Below are 18,505 nucleotides of genomic sequence, written 5' to 3' on the forward strand. Positions count from 1 at the left end.
TGTGGCAAAGTCAAGATTACGTGCAATGCGTTTAAGTGTCTCATCATGTGTGTAAAGAGATGCGCGCTTCAGTGAAATCCATTCTTTCGGCTCGAGTGTGTTTCAGACTGAAGAGCAACACATGCACACACGCTTTCTGTCTTCCACCTCTGTGTTTGTCACCCACCCGCACGAGCCCGTCTCCCCCTCCTCCTTGAGCATGTGAGTAGGGATGGATGGCGCACAGGCCCCTCTGAAAGGACAATAATAAAGCACAAAGACGCTGGTGAGTTCTTCTCCTTCTTCCTCTGCGAAATGCCGCATTAGGATACGCGCGTTATAGCGCGGCACGAGATGTGATGATGGGATACATGTGCAGCTGCGTGTTCACATGAAGAGCTTTTTCGTCCTCATCACCGTCTCGAACAGCATCCCTGTTTTCTTGTCGGACGCAAACGCTAACTTGCTCTGAATTTGGGGCATGATAGACGGATAATGTTGGGAGTCATTGCTAAAATAGGCTACAATGCTGTAATTTTGAACATTACAGTCAGTGTGTGCTGCGGTAATGAAATGCGGATGCTGGTAAAGAAAAATAAGAAAGTGTCTGTGCAGGAGATCTCGGTTCTTGGACCTCCGCTGAAAGTCAAGAGAGAGAGAGAAAGAGAGAAAGAGAGAAAGAGAGAGAGAGAGAGAGAGAGAGAGAGAGAGAGAGAGAGAGAGAGAGAGAGAGAGAGAGAGAGAGAGAGAGAGAGAGAGAGAGAGAGAGAGAGAGAGAGAGAGAGAGAGAGAGAGAGAAATAGGGGAATTTTCGGCCAAAGCAAATGAACGGATCCTGAACCTGGCATGTCGTTCATGATGCGATGATAGTTATCAAATCTTCTGACATTTTATTTTAGACATTACATAACTAACAATATACTGTAGGCTACATTATCCATAATAGCATTTTTTAAATGTGAAGTTATATTATTGCTGCCTAGCCTGTCACTGAATGGATAAATTGTAAACAGAGGAGGCTATGCGTGTAGTTTGGTCATTCCTACAGTCCATGCCTCCAATGAGTCAAAGCCCAATTCCTTTGAAACACACAATGAATTATTATTTATCTTTTTATTTTCATCAATCAACAGATATTGAAAATTGATAGAAAAGTCATATTTGGCGTTTTAATATAATATTTAACACTTTTTATAATATTTTACACTTAACAGTGAAATGTGGAATTTTATTGTTAATAAAACAACACTGAATAACTTTCAGTTAATAATAACTTTCTGTAATTAATAAAATAACACTGAATCGTGGACTTTAAGATATTCTAGGAAAGTAAACCAAGTAAAATGTAACTTCCAAGACATGTTTTTTATTGTTTGCCATTTGCATTATTATAAATAGGCTTTACTCTTTTTAACCACACCATTTTTATTCATTGCTGAATTTAACATTATTGACAATTTAACATTATTACTGACTTAAAAAGCAACAAATTGTGCAAATAACTCTAATCTAATCTTTACTAATCAGTTATAACCATATATAAACAAACCTGAGATGTCTATTTTGTAGGCTTTTTGACCAAAAATTTAAAGAACAGTGAAATTGTAAAATTTCATTGTAACAAAAAATATGTTTGCCAGTTTTCAGTCAAGCCATTTCATTTCACCATCCTGACTTGCAAGAACAATATAATAGTAGGGCTGTCAAATGATTAATCGTGATTAATCACATCCAAAATAAAAGTTTTTGTTTACGTGATATGTGGGTGCACTGTGTATAATTATTTTATATATATAAATACACACACATGCTTGTATATATTAAAGAAATATTTCCATGTATACACTGTATATAGATTTATATATAAATTATATTATATATAAATATAGATATTTTATATATAAATATTTTTTTCTTAAATATACGTGCATATGTGTGTATTTATATAGTTAACATAGTTATACTGTGTATAATTATACACAGTTTACCCACATATATCATGTAAACAAAAACTTTTATTTTGGATGTGATTAATCATGATTAATCATTTGACAGCCCTATATAATAGCATTCTGTACACCTCATGTTTACTTTCTCAGCTCCTGAAGACTCGATGTCCCAGCTGAGAAGCATATGTCCAAATATCTGGTTTTCTCACAGCAAGTCCCTGAAATCCAGTCAATGAAGTCCCCACACACTCTCTCTTCCTGCTCTGAATGGAGCCACTCTAATAAGAGGTTAGGTTGCTTCACAAGATTATTACATAATTGCATGGTTTTACTTTTATCTCATTTAATACACTGTGAAAGAGATTTACTAGAGATTTGGCACCAAGCCAAATCTAAAATAGCATACATTTTTAAAATGAATTTGTTGAATGAGTTAATTTATATAGTTCATTAAGTTATATGTCATATTAGTTTGAATATAAAGGGGTGCATGCATATTTTATCCATACAAAATTGAATCTGTTCGAAATGTTCTTATAGTTTTGTAATTCCAATCTACCTCTCTTCTTAATTAGTTGAAATGGAGGATGAAGATGGTACTTGTTTATTTGATGTTTTGTGGTAAGTGTTACATCTAGTAAATTGAATTGTCTCAGTTTGTATGTTTAGAATTTAAAGCAAAAAAAAAAAAACATTCACATCAGATATTTTGCTCATGTTAACTACTAAATGTTTTTCTTTGAAACAGTGACCCTCAAGCCCTGAATGATTTTCTTCATGGGACAAACGAGGTATGAAGGATAATTGTAATATTACTTTGTGGTTGTAATCTGTAAAGTTAGTAACATAAGTGACTACCTGTTACAGTGGCCTACTTTCTCCAAAACTAGTTTCAGCTGTGGTAACTTGGAAACCTTTCCACACTTATAAGGTCATATGTAGGAAGATCTCTCGTGAACAACTGAGAAGGACCTTAACAAGAGAAACTCTTGTGTTTGTATATACATTTTGTGTGCAAATACAAGGTCTAAAAAATACTCCAGGCAATTAACTGTCCCTTCTGTTCAAACAGCTGCCAAGTGGAGACTTACTCCTTAATTCATCCTCTGGAGAGCCCTCACTCTTCACAGACACTCCAGTGAGTCTAGACCTTTCTCCCCAAGAGGCAATCACATTTGATTTGCATGTCTGTCTAACAAAACCCACTTTTCATCATCAAAATAATTTATATTTGAATTTAAGCTTTAAAATAGTGTTTTTGTTCCTAGCGGACATTTTACATAATTGTTGTGAACTTTTGTTCTGCAGAGCCCTGCATCTCTGTTAGCAGATGATGCAAGTTCTCAGGACACTCCTGACTCTGGATGTTTAGATCTGGCCTTTCTGGAGGAGGCTCTGCTTGCATCACCGGTATCATCTTTAGGAAGTGAAGAGGCACAAGAAGATCCCAATGTCCACTTAGTGGAACAGCGGAAAGAGTCAGAAGAGATCTGTGACATTCTCCAGCAGAGTCTCCAAGAGGCGGACATCACTGAGGACACTCTTGCTTTAGAGGCAGGACTTGCCCAAACAGCTGAGACTCTCCAGCTCGGTTTGTCTGATGCATCCCTTCCTTTGCCTGCAACACCATATTTCTCCAAACCATTGACCATGCCTGGCTTGATCTCTTTACCAAAGGACACACAAACAGCAGTGGAGCCTCCTCAGCCATCTTTGTTAGCTGTTGGTCCAGGCTGCCCCTCACTCAAGCCTCCAGGAACCCAGTTAATGAGTCTACTTCCTGGGAATGTCTTCCCCACACCTCCGCTCAAGGCATCCTTTTCTATTAATTCAGCACAAAGGACCAGCATGATTACCCAAAAGACCCTGCCAAGCCTCACAAGCTGCCAGATGTTGGCCTCTACCGTTAAAACAATTTCTCCATCAGTGGTCATGTTACAAAAAACTCCTCTACACATTCAGCCCAAGTTACCTTTCAACATCCAGCCCAGGCTTGTACAGATCAGTCCCAGGCCATCAGGACCGAACCCATTGCCAGGATTTGCCTTTATCTCAGCAAATACAACACAGAGTGTCTTGCTATCCACTTCTGTTGGCTCAAAGCAGTCCTTGCAAGCACAGTCCGCACCAAGTGTTAGAAAACCTGTTAGCTTTAATTTGGTTGGTCAGGGAGGCCCCATTGTCATTCAGCCCCAAGATCCTTTTCAGGATCAGAGACAATTCTTTCTGCCCAGCCAAACACCTGCAACCATGACTACAAGCATTTCAAGGTGTCTTCTTAGCACACCAAGCAATCAGATGTCTAACAAACCCAACATTGACAGTTCTCAAATTGTGACTATACAGCCAAGGCAAATAAACTTGAGCCCTATTTTCACTTCTCCAACTGGACAACTCACCCTCAAACATGGGGAACTTCTATCAGGGTCTTTACCGATTCGGCCAACACCTCCTGCAGTCTTCCAGATGCCAACACAGCTAGCAGGGACCTGTGCACCTCAAGTGCAGGTACAGCGTGATGCTGTTGTTCAAAACACAGTCAGAAACCAGATCAGATTGATTAATAATGCTAATATGCTCCTTCCTGACATGACCACCACACCAATAGGGAATGGTGAGTCAGTGATAGAAAGAGCTCTGGTAGGGAGACCTGAGGGGAAGGTGAGTCTTACCCAGAATTCAGTGCCTCTCTCACCTGAGAAAACAACAGAAGATGAGGAGAAAGTCAACAAATTGCTTCAAGTGGGTTCATTTTTTTTACATTTTCTGTTGTAACATTCAGAATGTTTTTTTATGTTGTTGAACAGTAAATTTTATAACAATTTAATAAACATTTAAATGTTATAATTTCATTTTGAAAACATGGTTGCATATTACAATATATTTGGAGCTCAATATGTTTACTGCTTTTGTTTTGGCAGGAGAGCAGATTGCCTCCTCAAGCTTCAGTGGAAGCACCCATTGTAGAGATTCACTTTCATCCCTCTCCAGTATCAACTCTTCTACTGTCAAAACCAGATGTTAGTTGTACTCCGGAGCCAGTTCTGTCATTACCCCCACAACTGATCACCCAAACAGAAGAGCAACAATTTACTGAAGGAGAGCATAATCCATTGTATCACAATCAGGGATCAATACTTCTTCCTCAACAGGTAAATTTATTGCGTCCTGTCATAGGTTCTCAAGCATTCTGTGTTTTTACATTCAAAGACGGAAATGAAAATGCTGCAGCATATTAGGAACGTATTTCATACCTCTTCAGTAAGTACATAATATACTTCTTTCCCTGCAGAATCCACTTAAACCGTCAGCCACCCAAGAGACCTTAGCTACAACTCTGCTTGTGCAAATGGACAACATCTCTACTGCCACAGGTGAAACTGAGGATTCACTTACACCTTTGACTGCACCTGAGACCTTTTCTGCCTCTTGTGAGAGTAAAGAGATTCCTTTGCCAGTGTACCATTCCTCAGAGCACAGTGACATTGTACTACAATCTCCTACTGTAAAGACCACAAGCACAGACTCCATGATAGGCTCAACACCCCCAGCCCCAGATGAGCTGGATTCCTTTATGTCGATTGCTCTTTGTGCTGAACCCAAGTGGCAGGAGGGGCCTATAAAGAGTAAGCTTTCTTTTTTGCCTTAGAAAAGTTGTATCAAAGGCAGTTTAACTAATTCATGATTTACCTGAGCTCAGAGGAACCAGATTTCTTAATTTAAAGCATCTTGGTATCAAGGGGTCTACAGCTTATTCTAAACAACCTACATTCTAATTAAATGTACAATACTTGCTTTGCCTTAGCCGTTGAATGGGTGTCTGAATGCAGTTTGGATGAAAGTGTTAATGGTTCAATTGTTTGAATGGTGTTGAAGTTGCAATGAGGTTCTTCTGGATTGAGTGAAGAATGACGAACTTCAGCTTTGTTAGTCTGACTCTGTTGTTATCGGGTGCGTCCTCTCTCTAAAGGATGGCTTGCCCCTTTCTTTGTTCCGGGGAAAAGTGAGGTCCCGCTACAGTACATGAATATTGAATATTTTACATTTAATATTATCACTGTAGCTGTGGAAGAAGAACTAAACAGCCTAAATTGAACATTTAAATTGATACCTCTTCCTTATTAGAGATCAACAGTGGGATAATCTCTTTGGACCACCATGACTTAAGGGAGATGGGATACCTGGATTCCCAGGACAAAGAGACCTACTCAGCACTTCAGAAGAAGGTTAAGGTGCAAAAATAAGTCTTCAAGAGATCAGTCTAGATTTAAGGGAGATGTTATTTCAAAGTAATTCGGAAAGTAGTCTTTTATTAATATGCATTTTGTGTAACAGACACCAATTGCATGCAGTCCGGAGGAGAAACTGACACTAGAAAAGAGGCAACACATGTAAGTAACATACTTGCTCAGTTGCATTCTAATTCTATGTAGACCTCAGCATGGATTAAAAAAGATGTACGGTTTCTTGCAAAGCCCGATACCCGAACAGACCTTTCCTGTATTGATTGCTTACTGAAGCTGTACTGTCTGAATCTGTAGTGTCATTGTGTCTGACCAGACAATGGGAAACAACAATGACAATTAAAGCTGCAAGCAGCGATGGGCGGGCCCTCGCACCTGTAGCGCGTTGGGGTGTGAGGCGGTGTTGCATATTCTGCGGCTCAGCCGTTGCGGCTGTGAATTTGGTTCGCTGCTTCATTAAAGGTCACTTCCTATTTCCAGCAGGTGGCGCTATGACTGTGGGTGAATGTCGGCATGTAGATTTGTTCAGGGCGGGACTCTTGTCAAATGTGTAAAATTTTGTGCAGATCTGGGCATTTACAGCCAAATTACTACAACTTCCTGTTTCATGGCGAATCTTCGACGCCACGGACACGCCCATCGATGAAAAAGCGCAGATAGCACAACATTACATCGTCAATGCCTTTAGAAGGCACAGCAGAAATTTAAAGGCGATCCAACTAAATCCCTAGGTGGAGTTAGTTAAAGTACGTAATGAGTAAATCATCCAAAAATGGCGGTAAAATTAGAAATGGCGGACTTCCTGTTGACTTTAGGGCATCGCTCCAAGAGACTTTTCTGTGTGTCTGGACATGGTAGATGTACCACAGAAATTTCGTACATGTCGGTGAAACATGCGACGGGTACTGCTACGTTAAAAGTCACTTCCTGTTGCCAGCAGGTGGCACTATGACTGTGGGTGAATGTCGGCATGTAGATTTGTTCAGGGCGGGACTCTTGTCAAATGTGTAAAATTTTGTGCAGATCTGGGCATTTACAGCCAAGTTACTACAACTTCCTGTTTCATGGCGAATCATCGACGCCACGGACACGCCCATTGACGAAAACGCGCAGATAGCACAACTTTACATCGTCAATGCCTTTAGAAAGCACAGCAGAAATGTGAAGTCGATCCGACTAAAGCCCTAGGAGGAGTTAGCTAAAGTACGTAATGAGTAAATCATCCAAAAATGGCGGTAAAATTCGAAATGGCCGACTTCCTGTTGAGTTTAGGGCATCGCTCCAAGAGACTTTTCAGTGCGTCTGGACATGGTAGATGTGCCACAGAAATTTCGTACATGTCGGTCAAACATGCGACGGGGGCTGCTTCGTTAAAGGTCACTTCCTGTTGCCACTAGATGGCGCTATGACTGTGGGTGAATGTCGGCATGTAGGTTTGTTCAGGGCGGGACTCTTGTCAAATGTGTAAAATTTGGTGCAGATATGGGCATTTACAGCCAAGTTACTACAACTTCCTGTTTCATGGCGAATCATCGACGCCACGGACACGCCCATCGACGAAAACGCGCAGATAGCACAACTTTACATCGTCAATGCCTTTAGAAGGTACAGCAGAAATTTGAAGTTGATCCGACTAAATCCCTAGGAGGAGTTCGTTAAAGTACGGAGTGTGTAAATCATCCAAAAATGGCGGTAAAATTAGAAATGGCCAACTTCCTGTTGAGTTCAGGGCATCGCTCCAAGAGACTTTTCTGTGCGTCTGGACATGGTAGATGTACCACAGAAATTTCGTACATGTCGGTCAAACATGCGACGGGGGCTGCTTCGTTAAAGGTCACTTCCTGTTGCCAGTAGGTGGCGCTATGACTGTGGGTGAATGTGGACATGTAGATTTGTTCAGGGCGGGACTCTTGTCAAATGTGTAAAATTTCGTGCAGATCTGGGCATTTACAGCCAAATTACTACAACTTCGTGTTTCATGGCGAATCTTCGACGCCACGGACACGCCCATCATCGAAAACGCGCAGATAGCACAACTTTACATCGTCAATGCCTTTAGAAGGCACAGCAGAAATTTGAAGTCGATCCGACTAAATCCCTAGGAGGAGTTCGTTAAAGTACTGAGTGTGTAAATCGTCCAAAAATGGCCACCAAATTCAAAATGGCGGACTTCCTGTCGAGTTTAGGGTATGGGTCCTTGAGGCTTTTTTTGCATCTTGATATGATACACGTCCCCACCAAATTTCGTGTTTGTAGGTTGAACGTGGACGAGGGGCTAATTTTTTCCAATTTTCTAGGTGGCGCTAGGGAGCCATTTTGCCACGCCCATCCGCGAAACCCACAAAATACGAAATTTTTCACCAGTCCTGACATGCGTGCCAAATTTGGTGAGTTTTTGAGCATGATGAGGCCCCGAAAATGCCGCTTACTTTGCAGAAAAAAGAAAAAAGAAAAAAGAATTAAAGCTGCAAGCAGCGATGGGCGGGCCCTCGCACCTGTAGCACGTCGGGGTCTGAGGCGGCCGCGTTGCATTTTCTGCAGCTCAGCCAGTGCGGCTGTGTATTTACTACGCTGCTTCGTTAAAGGTCACTTCCTGTTGCCAGCAGGTGGCACTATGACTGTGGGTGAATGTCGGAATGTAGATTTGTTCAGGGTGGGACTCTCGTCAAAGGTGTAAAATTTCATGCATATCTGGGCTTTTACAGTCAAGTTACTACAACTTCCTGTTTCAAGGCGAATCATCGACGCCACGGACACGCCCATCGACGAAAACCCGCAGATAGCACAACTTTACATCGTCAATGCCTTTAGAAGGCACAGCAGAAATGTGAAGTCGATCCGACTAAAGCCCTAGGAGGAGTTAGTTAAAGTACGTAATGAGTAAATCATCAAAAAATGGCGGTAAAATTAGAAATGGCCGACTTCCTGTTGAGTTTAAGGCATCGCTCCAGGAGACTTTTCTGTGCGTCTGGTCATGGTAGATGTACCACAGAAATTTCTTACATGTCGGTCAAACATGCGGCGGGGGCTGCTTTGTTAAAGGCCACTTCCTGTTGCCAGCAGGTGGCGCTATGACTGTGGGTGAATGTCGGCATGTAGATTTGTTCAGGGTGGGACTCTTGTCAAATATGTAAAATTTCGTGCAGATCTGGGCATTTACAGCCAAGTTACTACAACTTCCTGTTTCATGGCGAATCATCAACGCTTCGGACACGCCAATCGACGAAAATGCGCAAATAGCACAACTTTACATCGTCAATGCCTTTAGAAGGCACAGCAGAAATGTGAAGTCGGTCCGACTAAATCCCTAGGAGGAGTTCGTTAAAGTACGGAGTGTGTAAATCGTCCAAAAATGGCCTCCAAATTCAAAATGGTGGACTTCCTGTCAAGTTTAGGGCATCGCTCCAAGAGGCTGTTTTGTGCGTCTGGTCATAGTAGATGTACCACAGAAGTTTCGTACATGTCGGTCAAACAAGCGGCGGGGGCTGCTTCGTTTAAGGTCACTTCCTGTTGCCACTAGGTGGCGCTATGACTGTGGGTGAATGTCGGCATGTAGATATGTTCAGGGTGGGACTCTTGTCAAATGTGTAAAATTTCGTGCAGATCTGGGCATTTACAGCCAAGTTACAACAACTTCCTGTTTCATGGCGAATCATTGACGCCACGGACACGCCCATCGACGAAAACACGCAGATAGCACAACTTTACATCTTCAATGCCTTTAGAAGGTACAGCAGAAATTTGAAGTTGATCCGACTAATTCCCTAGGAGGAGTTCGTTAAGGTACGGAGTGTGTAAATCGTCCCAAATCGGTCGCCAAATTCAAAATGGCGGACTTCCTGTCGAGTTTAGGGTATGGGTTCTTGAGGCTTTTTTGTACGTCTGGTCATGGTAGATGTACCACAGAAATTTCGTACATGTCGGTCAAACATATGGCGGGGGCTGCTACGTTACAGGTCACTTCCTGTTGCCAGCAGGTGGCGCTATGACTTAGGGTGAATGTCGGCATGTAGATTTGTTCAGGGCGGGACTCTAGTCAAATGTGTAAAATTTCGTGCAGGTCTGGGCATTTACAGCCAAGTTATTACAACTTCCTGTTTCATGGCGAATCTTCGACGCCACAGACACGCCCATCGACGAAAACGCGCAGATAGCACAACTTTACATCGTCAATGCCTTTAGAAGGCACAGCAGAAATTTTAAGTCCATCCGACTAAATCCCTAGGAGGAGTTCGTTAAAGTACGGAGTCTGTAAATCGTCCAAAAATGGCCGCCAAATTCAAAATGGCGGACATCCTGTCGAGTTTAGGGTATGGGTTCTTGAGGCTTTTTTGTGCGTCTTGATATGATACACGTCCCCACCAAATTTCGTGCATGTAGGTTGAACGTGGACGAGGGGCTAATTTTTTCCAATTTTCTAGGTGGCGCTATCGTGCCATTTTGCCCCGCCCATCCGCGAAACCCACAAAATACGAAATTTTTCACCAGTCCTGACATGCGTGCCAAATTTGGTGAGTTTTTGAGCATGTTGTGGCCCCGAAAATGGCACTTACTTTGCAGAAAAAAGAAAAAAAAAAATAATCCTAACAGTTTCAATAGGGTCCTCGCACTGTTAGTGCTCGGGCCCTAATTAAAGCTGCAAGCAGCGATGGGCGGGCCCTCGCACCTGTAGCGCGTCGGGGTGTGAGGCGGCCGCGTCGCATATTTTGCAGCTCAGCCGGTGCGGCTGTAAATTTGCTACGCTGCTTCATTAAAGGTCACTTCCTGTTGCCAGCAGGTGGCGCTATGACTGGGTGAATGTCGGCATGTAGATTTGTTCAGGGCGGGACTCTTGTCAAATGTGTACAATTTGGTGCAGATCTGGGCATTTACAGCCAAGTTACTACAACTTCCTGTTTCATGGCGAATCATCGATGCCACGGACACGCCCATTGAGGAAAACACGCAGATAGCACAACTTTTCATCGTCAATGCCTTTAGAAGGCACAGCAGAAATTTGAAGTCGATCCGACTAACTCCCTAGGAGGAGTTAGTTAAAGTACGTAATGAGTAAATCATCCAAAAATGGCGGTGAAATTAGAAATGTCCGACTTCCTGTTGAGTTCAGGGCATCGCTCCAAGAGACTTTTCTGTGCGGCTGGACATGGTAGATGTACCACTGAAATTTCATACAGGTCGGTCAAACATGCGACGGGGGCTGCTTCGTTAAAGGCCACTTCCTGTTGCCAGCAGGTGGCGCTATGACTGTGGGTGAATTTCTGAATGTAGATTTTTTCAGGGCGGGACTCTTGTCAAATGTGTAAAATTTTGTGCAGATCTAGGCATTTACAGCCAAGTTACTACAACTTCCTGTTTCATGGCGAATCATCGACGCCACACACACACCCATTGACGAAAACGCGCAGATAGCACAACTTTACATCGTCAATGCCTTTGGAAGGCACAGCAGAAATGTGAAGTCAATCCGACGAAAGCCCTAGGAGGAGTTCGTTAAAGTACGTAATGAGTAAATCATCCAAAAATGGCGGTAAAATTCGAAATGGCCGACTTCCTGTTGAGTTTAGGGCATCGCTCCAAGAGACTTTTCAGTGCGTCTGGACATGGTAGATGTGCCACAGAAATTTCGTACATGTCGGTCAAACATGCGACAGGGGGCTGCTTCGTTAAAGGTCACTTCCTGTTGCCAGCAGGTGGCGCTATTACTGTGGGTGAATGACAGCATGTAGATTTGTTCAGGGCGGGACTCTTGTCAAATGTGTAAAATTTCGTGCAGATCTGGGCATTTACAGCCAAGTTACTACAACTTCCTGTTTCATGGCGAATCATCGACGCCACGGACACGCCCATCGACGAAAACACGCAGATAGCACAACTTTACATCGTCAATGCCTTTAGAAGGTACAGCAGAAATGTGAATTTGATCCGACTAATTCCCTAGGAGGAGTTCGTTAAAGTACGGAGTGTGTAAATCGTCCCAAATCGGTCGCCAAATTCAAAATGGCGGACTTCCTGTCGAGTTTAGGGTATGGGTTCTTGAGGCTTTTTTGTACGTCTGGTCATGCTAGATGTACCACAGAAATTTCGTACATGTCGGTCAAACATATGGCGGGGGCTGCTACGTTAAAGGTCACTTCCTGTTGCCAGCAGGTGGCGCTATGACTTAGGGTGAATGTCGGCATGTAGATTTGTTCAGGGCGGGACTCTTGTCAAATGTGTAAAATTTCGTGCAGGTCTGGGCATTTACAGCCAAGTTATTACAACTTCCTGTTTCATGGCGAATCTTCGACGCCACGGACACGCCCATCGACGAAAACGCGCAGATAGCACAACTTTACATCGTCAATGCCTTTAGAAGGCACAGCAGAAATTTTAAGTCCATCCGACTAAATCCCTAGGAGGAGTTCGTTAAAGTACGGAGTCTGTAAATCGTCCAAAAATGGCCGCCAAATTCAAAATGGCGGACATCCTGTCGAGTTTAGGGTATGGGTTCTTGAGGCTTTTTTGTGCGTCTTGATATGATACACGTCCCCACCAAATTTCGTGCATGTAGGTTGAACGTGGACGAGGGGCTAATTTTTTTCAATTTTCTAGGTGGCGCTATCGTGCCATTTTGCCCCGCCCATCCGCGAAACCCACAAAATACGAAATTTTTCACCAGTCCTGACATGCGTGCCAAATTTGGTGAGTTTTTGAGCATGTTGCGGCCCCGAAAATGGCACTTACTTTGCAGAAAAAAAAAAAAAAAAAAAAAAAAATAAAATAATCCTAACAGTTTCAATAGGGACCTCGCACTGTTAGTGCTCGGGCCCTAATAATTTTCAAGGCAACAAACTTACCTTCAACAAACTTACCAACAAACTACCATCAGGGATGCCCAATTCTCTTCCCAGATAGCTACCTTTCTGCTGAGTTCAATTCCAACCCTGCTCCAACACACATTTGTGTAATTATCAATTGTTCCTGAAGATCCAACTTAACTGTAAATCTTTAGGGGCAGTAGTGAACCCTTCTGCCCTAGGTACAAAATCAGGTTTGGGTTGCAATGTATAGCTTTTTGCGATGTATAGTCACAGTGGGTGAACCGCATTTGGGGTTGCCCACGTGTGTTTCAGAGGTCAAAACAAGTCTTTCAAAGAAAGGTCTGTCTGACCAAAACAACACAAGTGCATCTCAACACAAAGGCACTATGATTTCTGCCAGTTAGGTGAGCAGTGGACAATACATGTTTGTATATGAGGAACACTTGAGACAGGGGTGTCCAATCCTGGTTTGACCACGCCGTATTCTTCCGAGTTGCCATAACAATAGTAGTAAGTTTAGTAACTATCTCTGGCCAAACTATTTAAAAATGGCGGGGATATTCTGGATACTCCATCTAGCGCATCCAATGATGACGCAGTGAATGGTGACGATTCTCTCTGACCAATCAGCAGTCGGCATTGTTTTCGTCACATTTTAGTACCGGCTCAGCTTGCCTTAGCTCACTCAGAACCTCGCCGGAGGTGATATAAAAAAAGTACCCGAAAGCAGGTACAGGTACAACTTTTACACCGTGGAAAACCAAAGTCGAGTCGAGCTGGTACTGTGTAGTGGAAAAGCGCCATAAGATATGCCATTCTTTAGCTTTGTCCAAGACATAGTGAGATACCTAACAAAGGTTTGAAAGACAAAAAGAATAATAATGGAAGTCATCCACAATGTCACAATGACTAATTGTTACAATTGAAACAATAGATGTTAACATAAAATTTCCGTTATTTTCAGGGTCAAACAGCAGCTATTTTTGGACCACAGCGCTGTTCTCAGTCCAAACACTTTGGCTCCATTTGTTTCAGTGGAGGATGCTGTCAGACATTTGCTGCCCTACCATACTTGTGCTAGAGCTCTACCCAGCCAGACTGACTTTATCTCAGGTTCGAGTCCTATAAAGAAGTTTGAATTTGATTTTACAAAATTGTTGTCCCGTGATGTTGTCACAACTTAATGAAAGTGTCTGTCATTCTTTGTGCAGTGGACAAGCAGTTTGAGTGTTTTTCAGTTGTTCTGTTGAAACGAACCAAAGACATGCTAAACAAGTACAGGCAACTACTCCTGTCAGAATCCCAGGTAACAGGTGGCTTTTTGAAACGCTGAATATCATTTTGGTTTTTGGGAATATAAGAGGGGGCAGGTCTGAGTTGTCATTGCTTTCTTCAGCAGGACAGTCCATCAGCAGAGATGGTGATGCTAGAGCGTTTGTTTCTGCAGTCAGAGAGACTCTTACTGGGCGAGGACAAACGACGAGCCAGAAGAGATCCAGGTATAAAAGGCACGATATTCTTTCGTGTGCCTCTATTTCTCACTAGTTTCTTTTCATTGATATGCTCATGCGATTCTATAAAGCAGGATCCCTCAAATCTGTCCCTAGAGTGCCACTGCTTTGCAGTTTCACTCAAACACAGATCAAACTCACCTACCTGTAATTTTCCAGTAAATCTGAAAACCTCGATTAGCTTGCTCAGGAGTCTTTGTTAGAGTTTACAGGGCAGTGGCCCTCTAGAATCGGATTTGAGGAACTCTGCTGTAACGTGGACAGACGTATTACAGTTACAGCCACAGATACCTGCACTCTGTCGAGAAATAGTGACATGTGAACAGGTTTCATTATTTTGGTGGTTCAGCAGAGTCCTTCCTGATGTCAAGGCCTAAGAACTCATCGCAGCACAGTCAAGTGTTATCTGTCCAGACTGGTCTTTCCGGTTGTCCTCCATCTCCACCATCGTGGACCTTGCAATCTGACAGACCTCCTGGCCTCAAGACATATCGCTCCAGCAGCAGAGGAGCACTACGCCTCACTATCAAACATGAGTCCGGATCCCGCAAAGTCATCCACAACTCTGCATGTGATGCCTCGAATGCCATCTCTGGGTATAAACGAAACTACAGCGGGCAGTTAACTAGGGGAGGCATCATGCAGGGGAAAGATGAATCCCTCAAGCCCCCTTTGTCAAATGTCGAAGAGAACGAAAATTATCTAAACAAGCTGAAATTACACCCTGACCAGGAAACAATTAGGATGGGTAGCGATTCACAGAACCACTCTGAATCTGTGGCCATAGCAGATTACGTAGCTTCAAGGGCGCAAGGCTTACTTCCAGAGCAGTGCACTCCAGTGCTTAAAAGGAACAGGCTGGTTGCTTCGGCAGAAGAGTCTCCAAGTTTGCCTACACTAGTAGAGGAAGGGGAACTGAGTGAACACCTGCAAAGTGCTATAGACAGCATCCTGGAGCTGCAAAGATTGCAGGGTTCTGCAATAGGGGTTAAACCCAAGATTCAACAGCCTCATGCTCTGGATCAGGCAATTAGCAGCATGCTAGAAGGACAACTATAAGAGGGAGAGGAAAGAAGTGTAAGATGAACAGAAAAGCTTCGGGATTCACCAATCTTTTGCTAGAAACGTTGCGGTAGCACATTATTTTACAGCACTGCTCCCCATTTTCATACTATGTACTTATTATGTACTGGGTAATAACCCTGAACCTAAGTCATGTGCTTACCTTATATTACCCAGTACTTTCTTAGGTAAATACACTGTAAATACATATAAGTGCATATGCTGTAAAAGGTCAAGGTTACTCTAATTTTATTTGTTGTTCCTGAGCAAGAAATCCTATTTATTATTATTTATTGTGTAAATAGAGCGAATAGAATTCTGGGAAGTTTTTGGAACCTTTTTTGTGGAGATACATTACAGTAATCTATAGCCTTCTATTAGTTTAAGGCAAGATAAAAGCATAAGTGCAGTTTGGCTGTTTGTACATGCCTTTTTAATGTGAATGTGTCTATAATAAGACTATTCCTCATTTGATGGGGACTTAGGTCTGTTTGACGTTTGGTTATTTTGAATGCTCCTTATCTAAACTCTGGAGCTCCCAAAGAACCAAACCAGAGTACACTTGAAAAGGCAGCTTGGTGTGCGGGTCATGTAGAATTGATCTGGCCCAACAGCCTTAACCTGTGAAAACCGCCTTGTACAGCAAATGTGAGATTGTATCAAGGCGAATTGCTTGGTCCAAACTGGTTCAGAAAACACCAGCCAGATATACTGATGTCAAGTAGACTTTCACACTAGAGTTCAGTGCACCATCAACTCAGTGGCCACGTGTTGTATGCCCAGACAGGACACAGAATGTGTAGCTTCCAGCTTGTTTACCCCCAAAGAAAATATACTGTATTTTCACCAGCTGAAATCACCAGATGTAAGAAATTCATTAATCATAACCACAGACTGAAAATGTAAAGGTTGACAGGACCTCCACGGGGCAAGCGGCAGATATTATGTATGCCTTATTCCAGTGGTGTCCAAACCTGTTCCTGAAGGGCCACTGTGCAGTAGAGGCAAGTGTGTTGGGAGTTAAAGGGGTCATGAACTGGCTTTTTACATTTTATTATATTGTTTTCTGAGGTCAACTTATGACGTTCGCTTGGTTTTTGCATTCAAAAACATCAGAATGAATAAGTAATAGGCTATTTTCTACCCTAGTTTTGAGCCTATGTCAAAAACGCTGGGTTTTAATGGGCGTCTCTCGCACTGAAGACTTAGAAGTAAACGCCCACTGCTGTGAGTGGATAACAGTTCTGCATATTATAATGAGTTTCGACTCACCCGTCGGTGCAAGTGGGGGAAAATGTTTTAAAAACGTCCAATATTGTAAAATGGCAACCGGAATGATTCGCCCATACATGTTCGACCCAGAGTCCGTGTGTAGCACAATTCCTGTCAGATCCAATATAGACGGCAGAGTACGTTCTTTACTCTTAATCGGTCTGCAAATCCAGTCTTGTTTACAAAACAATCCTCAGTGAAATGAAGCAAACAGATGGACAATGTTTTACCCTCATCAGATGGAACTTCATTAAAAACAAAGTCTATCCATGCAGTCCTATTGGGATCCAGACGAAGCTTATGCAGCGACTGTCTTCTTCCACAACCAGGCACTGGACAATATTTATTGCTCGGTAGCTCAATCCGGTTTGTCATTACGAGGTAGGCGTCTATGTTATTTAGCTATGCGTGTAATGCACGAATCGGTGGGCGGGGCTAAACCGGCCGTGTTGAAGTAGGCGTGGATCTTCTTCTGCTGGGGTGGTGTTTTATCCTCTTTGTCGTCATAGATCCCCACTTTGAAAAACGAGTCGTTTGCTGAGGCTGGTGTCAATTAAAGCTTTTATTGGACTAACAAGGATGTTTCAGTTCTGAAACTTACAGGCTATTCTTATAATATGACGACCTCTTAAATGTCAAAAGCTCAAGGAAAATTTGATTTCTCAGTTCATCACCCCTTTAAAATCTGTAGGACTCTGTCTCTGTTAGCCCTCCAGGTGCAGGATTGAACATCCTCGTCTTATTCTGTCACTGCAATGATCTGTACTATTCCTATTGTGGTCTAAGTCAAGATGATGTATAGATGCAAAAGCAATAAGTAGCAGAGGGTTGTTAAAATGTTAAAATGTGGTCGTGCCTCAACTGAACAAGCGTCATTGTTCAAAATCATTCAGCTGTATGAAAATTATTCAGAACACTTAATTTAGTTAGACCGAGTTTTAACTGCCTTCACCAAAGCCTAAAGCAGTAACTATAGACATCCAGACAGTGACAAATATTATATTGGATTATATTGTTAATGTATTATTATTTTTCGACAATCTACGTCACGCTCACCGTACACCAACGACGATTACTTCCGAATTGGATAATGGAGTAGTATAGCGATTCATTTTAAAATAACAGTGTGTTTGTCATGTTAGTTTTGCCACTTGATGTCATTAATAAAATTGTGCTCAAGTTTTATGTTCATGTCTTATGATACAGGAAAGACTTTAAATGTTTATGTATTGCTTATGTGACAAACGCTATGCACTATTCTTACAGAACACTTGGCCACGAAACTGAATACTGTGACTGGCCCTAAACGTGACAATGTTTGTAACATACCCCATTTTGTTTGACTTCAACTTTTGTGTACTATTACTGTGAAACAGAATATTTGAAACGGATCCAAAACGGTCATTTGACAAACAGATTGTTCTGATGCCACAATCGAAGAGGCCTTAAAGCTGCTGTTCCAGAATCATTAGACTAGTCACTACTGATGTTGACCCCCATATATCACTGAAGTGACCAAAACAGTTTTTTTTTTTTTTACGTCTCTACAGATTATTTATTAAATCTTGATTTTCTAAGTAATAAACAGTAAAACTGTACGAGTGTTGGACTGTTTTATGTGCTGCGATCATTCAGGAAGTGAAACAGAAGTATATTATACATCATTTACAAAGTAAAGAAAAACTGAC

General features: G+C 42.3%; 1 protein-coding gene across 3 annotated transcripts; it reads left to right on the forward strand.

Annotated features, from left to right (window-relative positions):
* The first annotated feature begins 173 nt into the window (after positions 1-173).
* Positions 174-18,415, forward strand: LOC120481154 (uncharacterized). Of its 3 annotated transcripts, none has more exons than XM_039674617.2 (14): positions 174-265; positions 2,079-2,216; positions 2,504-2,549; positions 2,677-2,719; positions 3,001-3,066; positions 3,237-4,670; positions 4,850-5,080; positions 5,221-5,554; positions 6,054-6,160; positions 6,264-6,319; positions 13,937-14,085; positions 14,184-14,278; positions 14,369-14,471; positions 14,833-18,415. In XM_039674617.2, the coding sequence occupies exons 3-14, from the start codon at positions 2,509-2,511 to the stop codon at positions 15,540-15,542; spliced, it is 3,369 nt and encodes a 1,122-aa protein (XP_039530551.2). In that variant the 5' UTR covers positions 174-265; positions 2,079-2,216; positions 2,504-2,508; the 3' UTR covers positions 15,543-18,415. The 3 variants fall into 3 exon arrangements, with proteins under 3 accessions (XP_039530551.2, XP_039530557.2, XP_088976162.1); XM_039674623.2 differs by having other exon boundaries at positions 14,836-18,415; XM_089120036.1 differs by having other exon boundaries at positions 6,054-6,154.
* The last annotated feature ends 90 nt before the right edge of the window (positions 18,416-18,505 follow it).

The sequence above is a fragment of the Pimephales promelas genome, chromosome 15, assembly GCF_988280905.1.
Source record: "Pimephales promelas chromosome 15, fPimPro1.hap1.1, whole genome shotgun sequence".
Classification (NCBI taxonomy): domain Eukaryota; kingdom Metazoa; phylum Chordata; class Actinopteri; order Cypriniformes; family Leuciscidae; genus Pimephales; species Pimephales promelas.

Coding starts and splice junctions, on each gene's coding strand:
- LOC120481154 (XM_039674617.2), top strand. CDS start 2,509: ATGGAGGATGAAGATGGTACTTGTTTATTTGATGTTTTGTG. Junction 2,550..2,676: donor TGTTTATTTGATGTTTTGTG/GTAAGTGTTACA, acceptor TCTTTGAAACAG/TGACCCTCAAGCCCTGAATG. Junction 6,320..13,936: donor CTAGAAAAGAGGCAACACAT/GTAAGTAACATA, acceptor CGTTATTTTCAG/GGTCAAACAGCAGCTATTTT.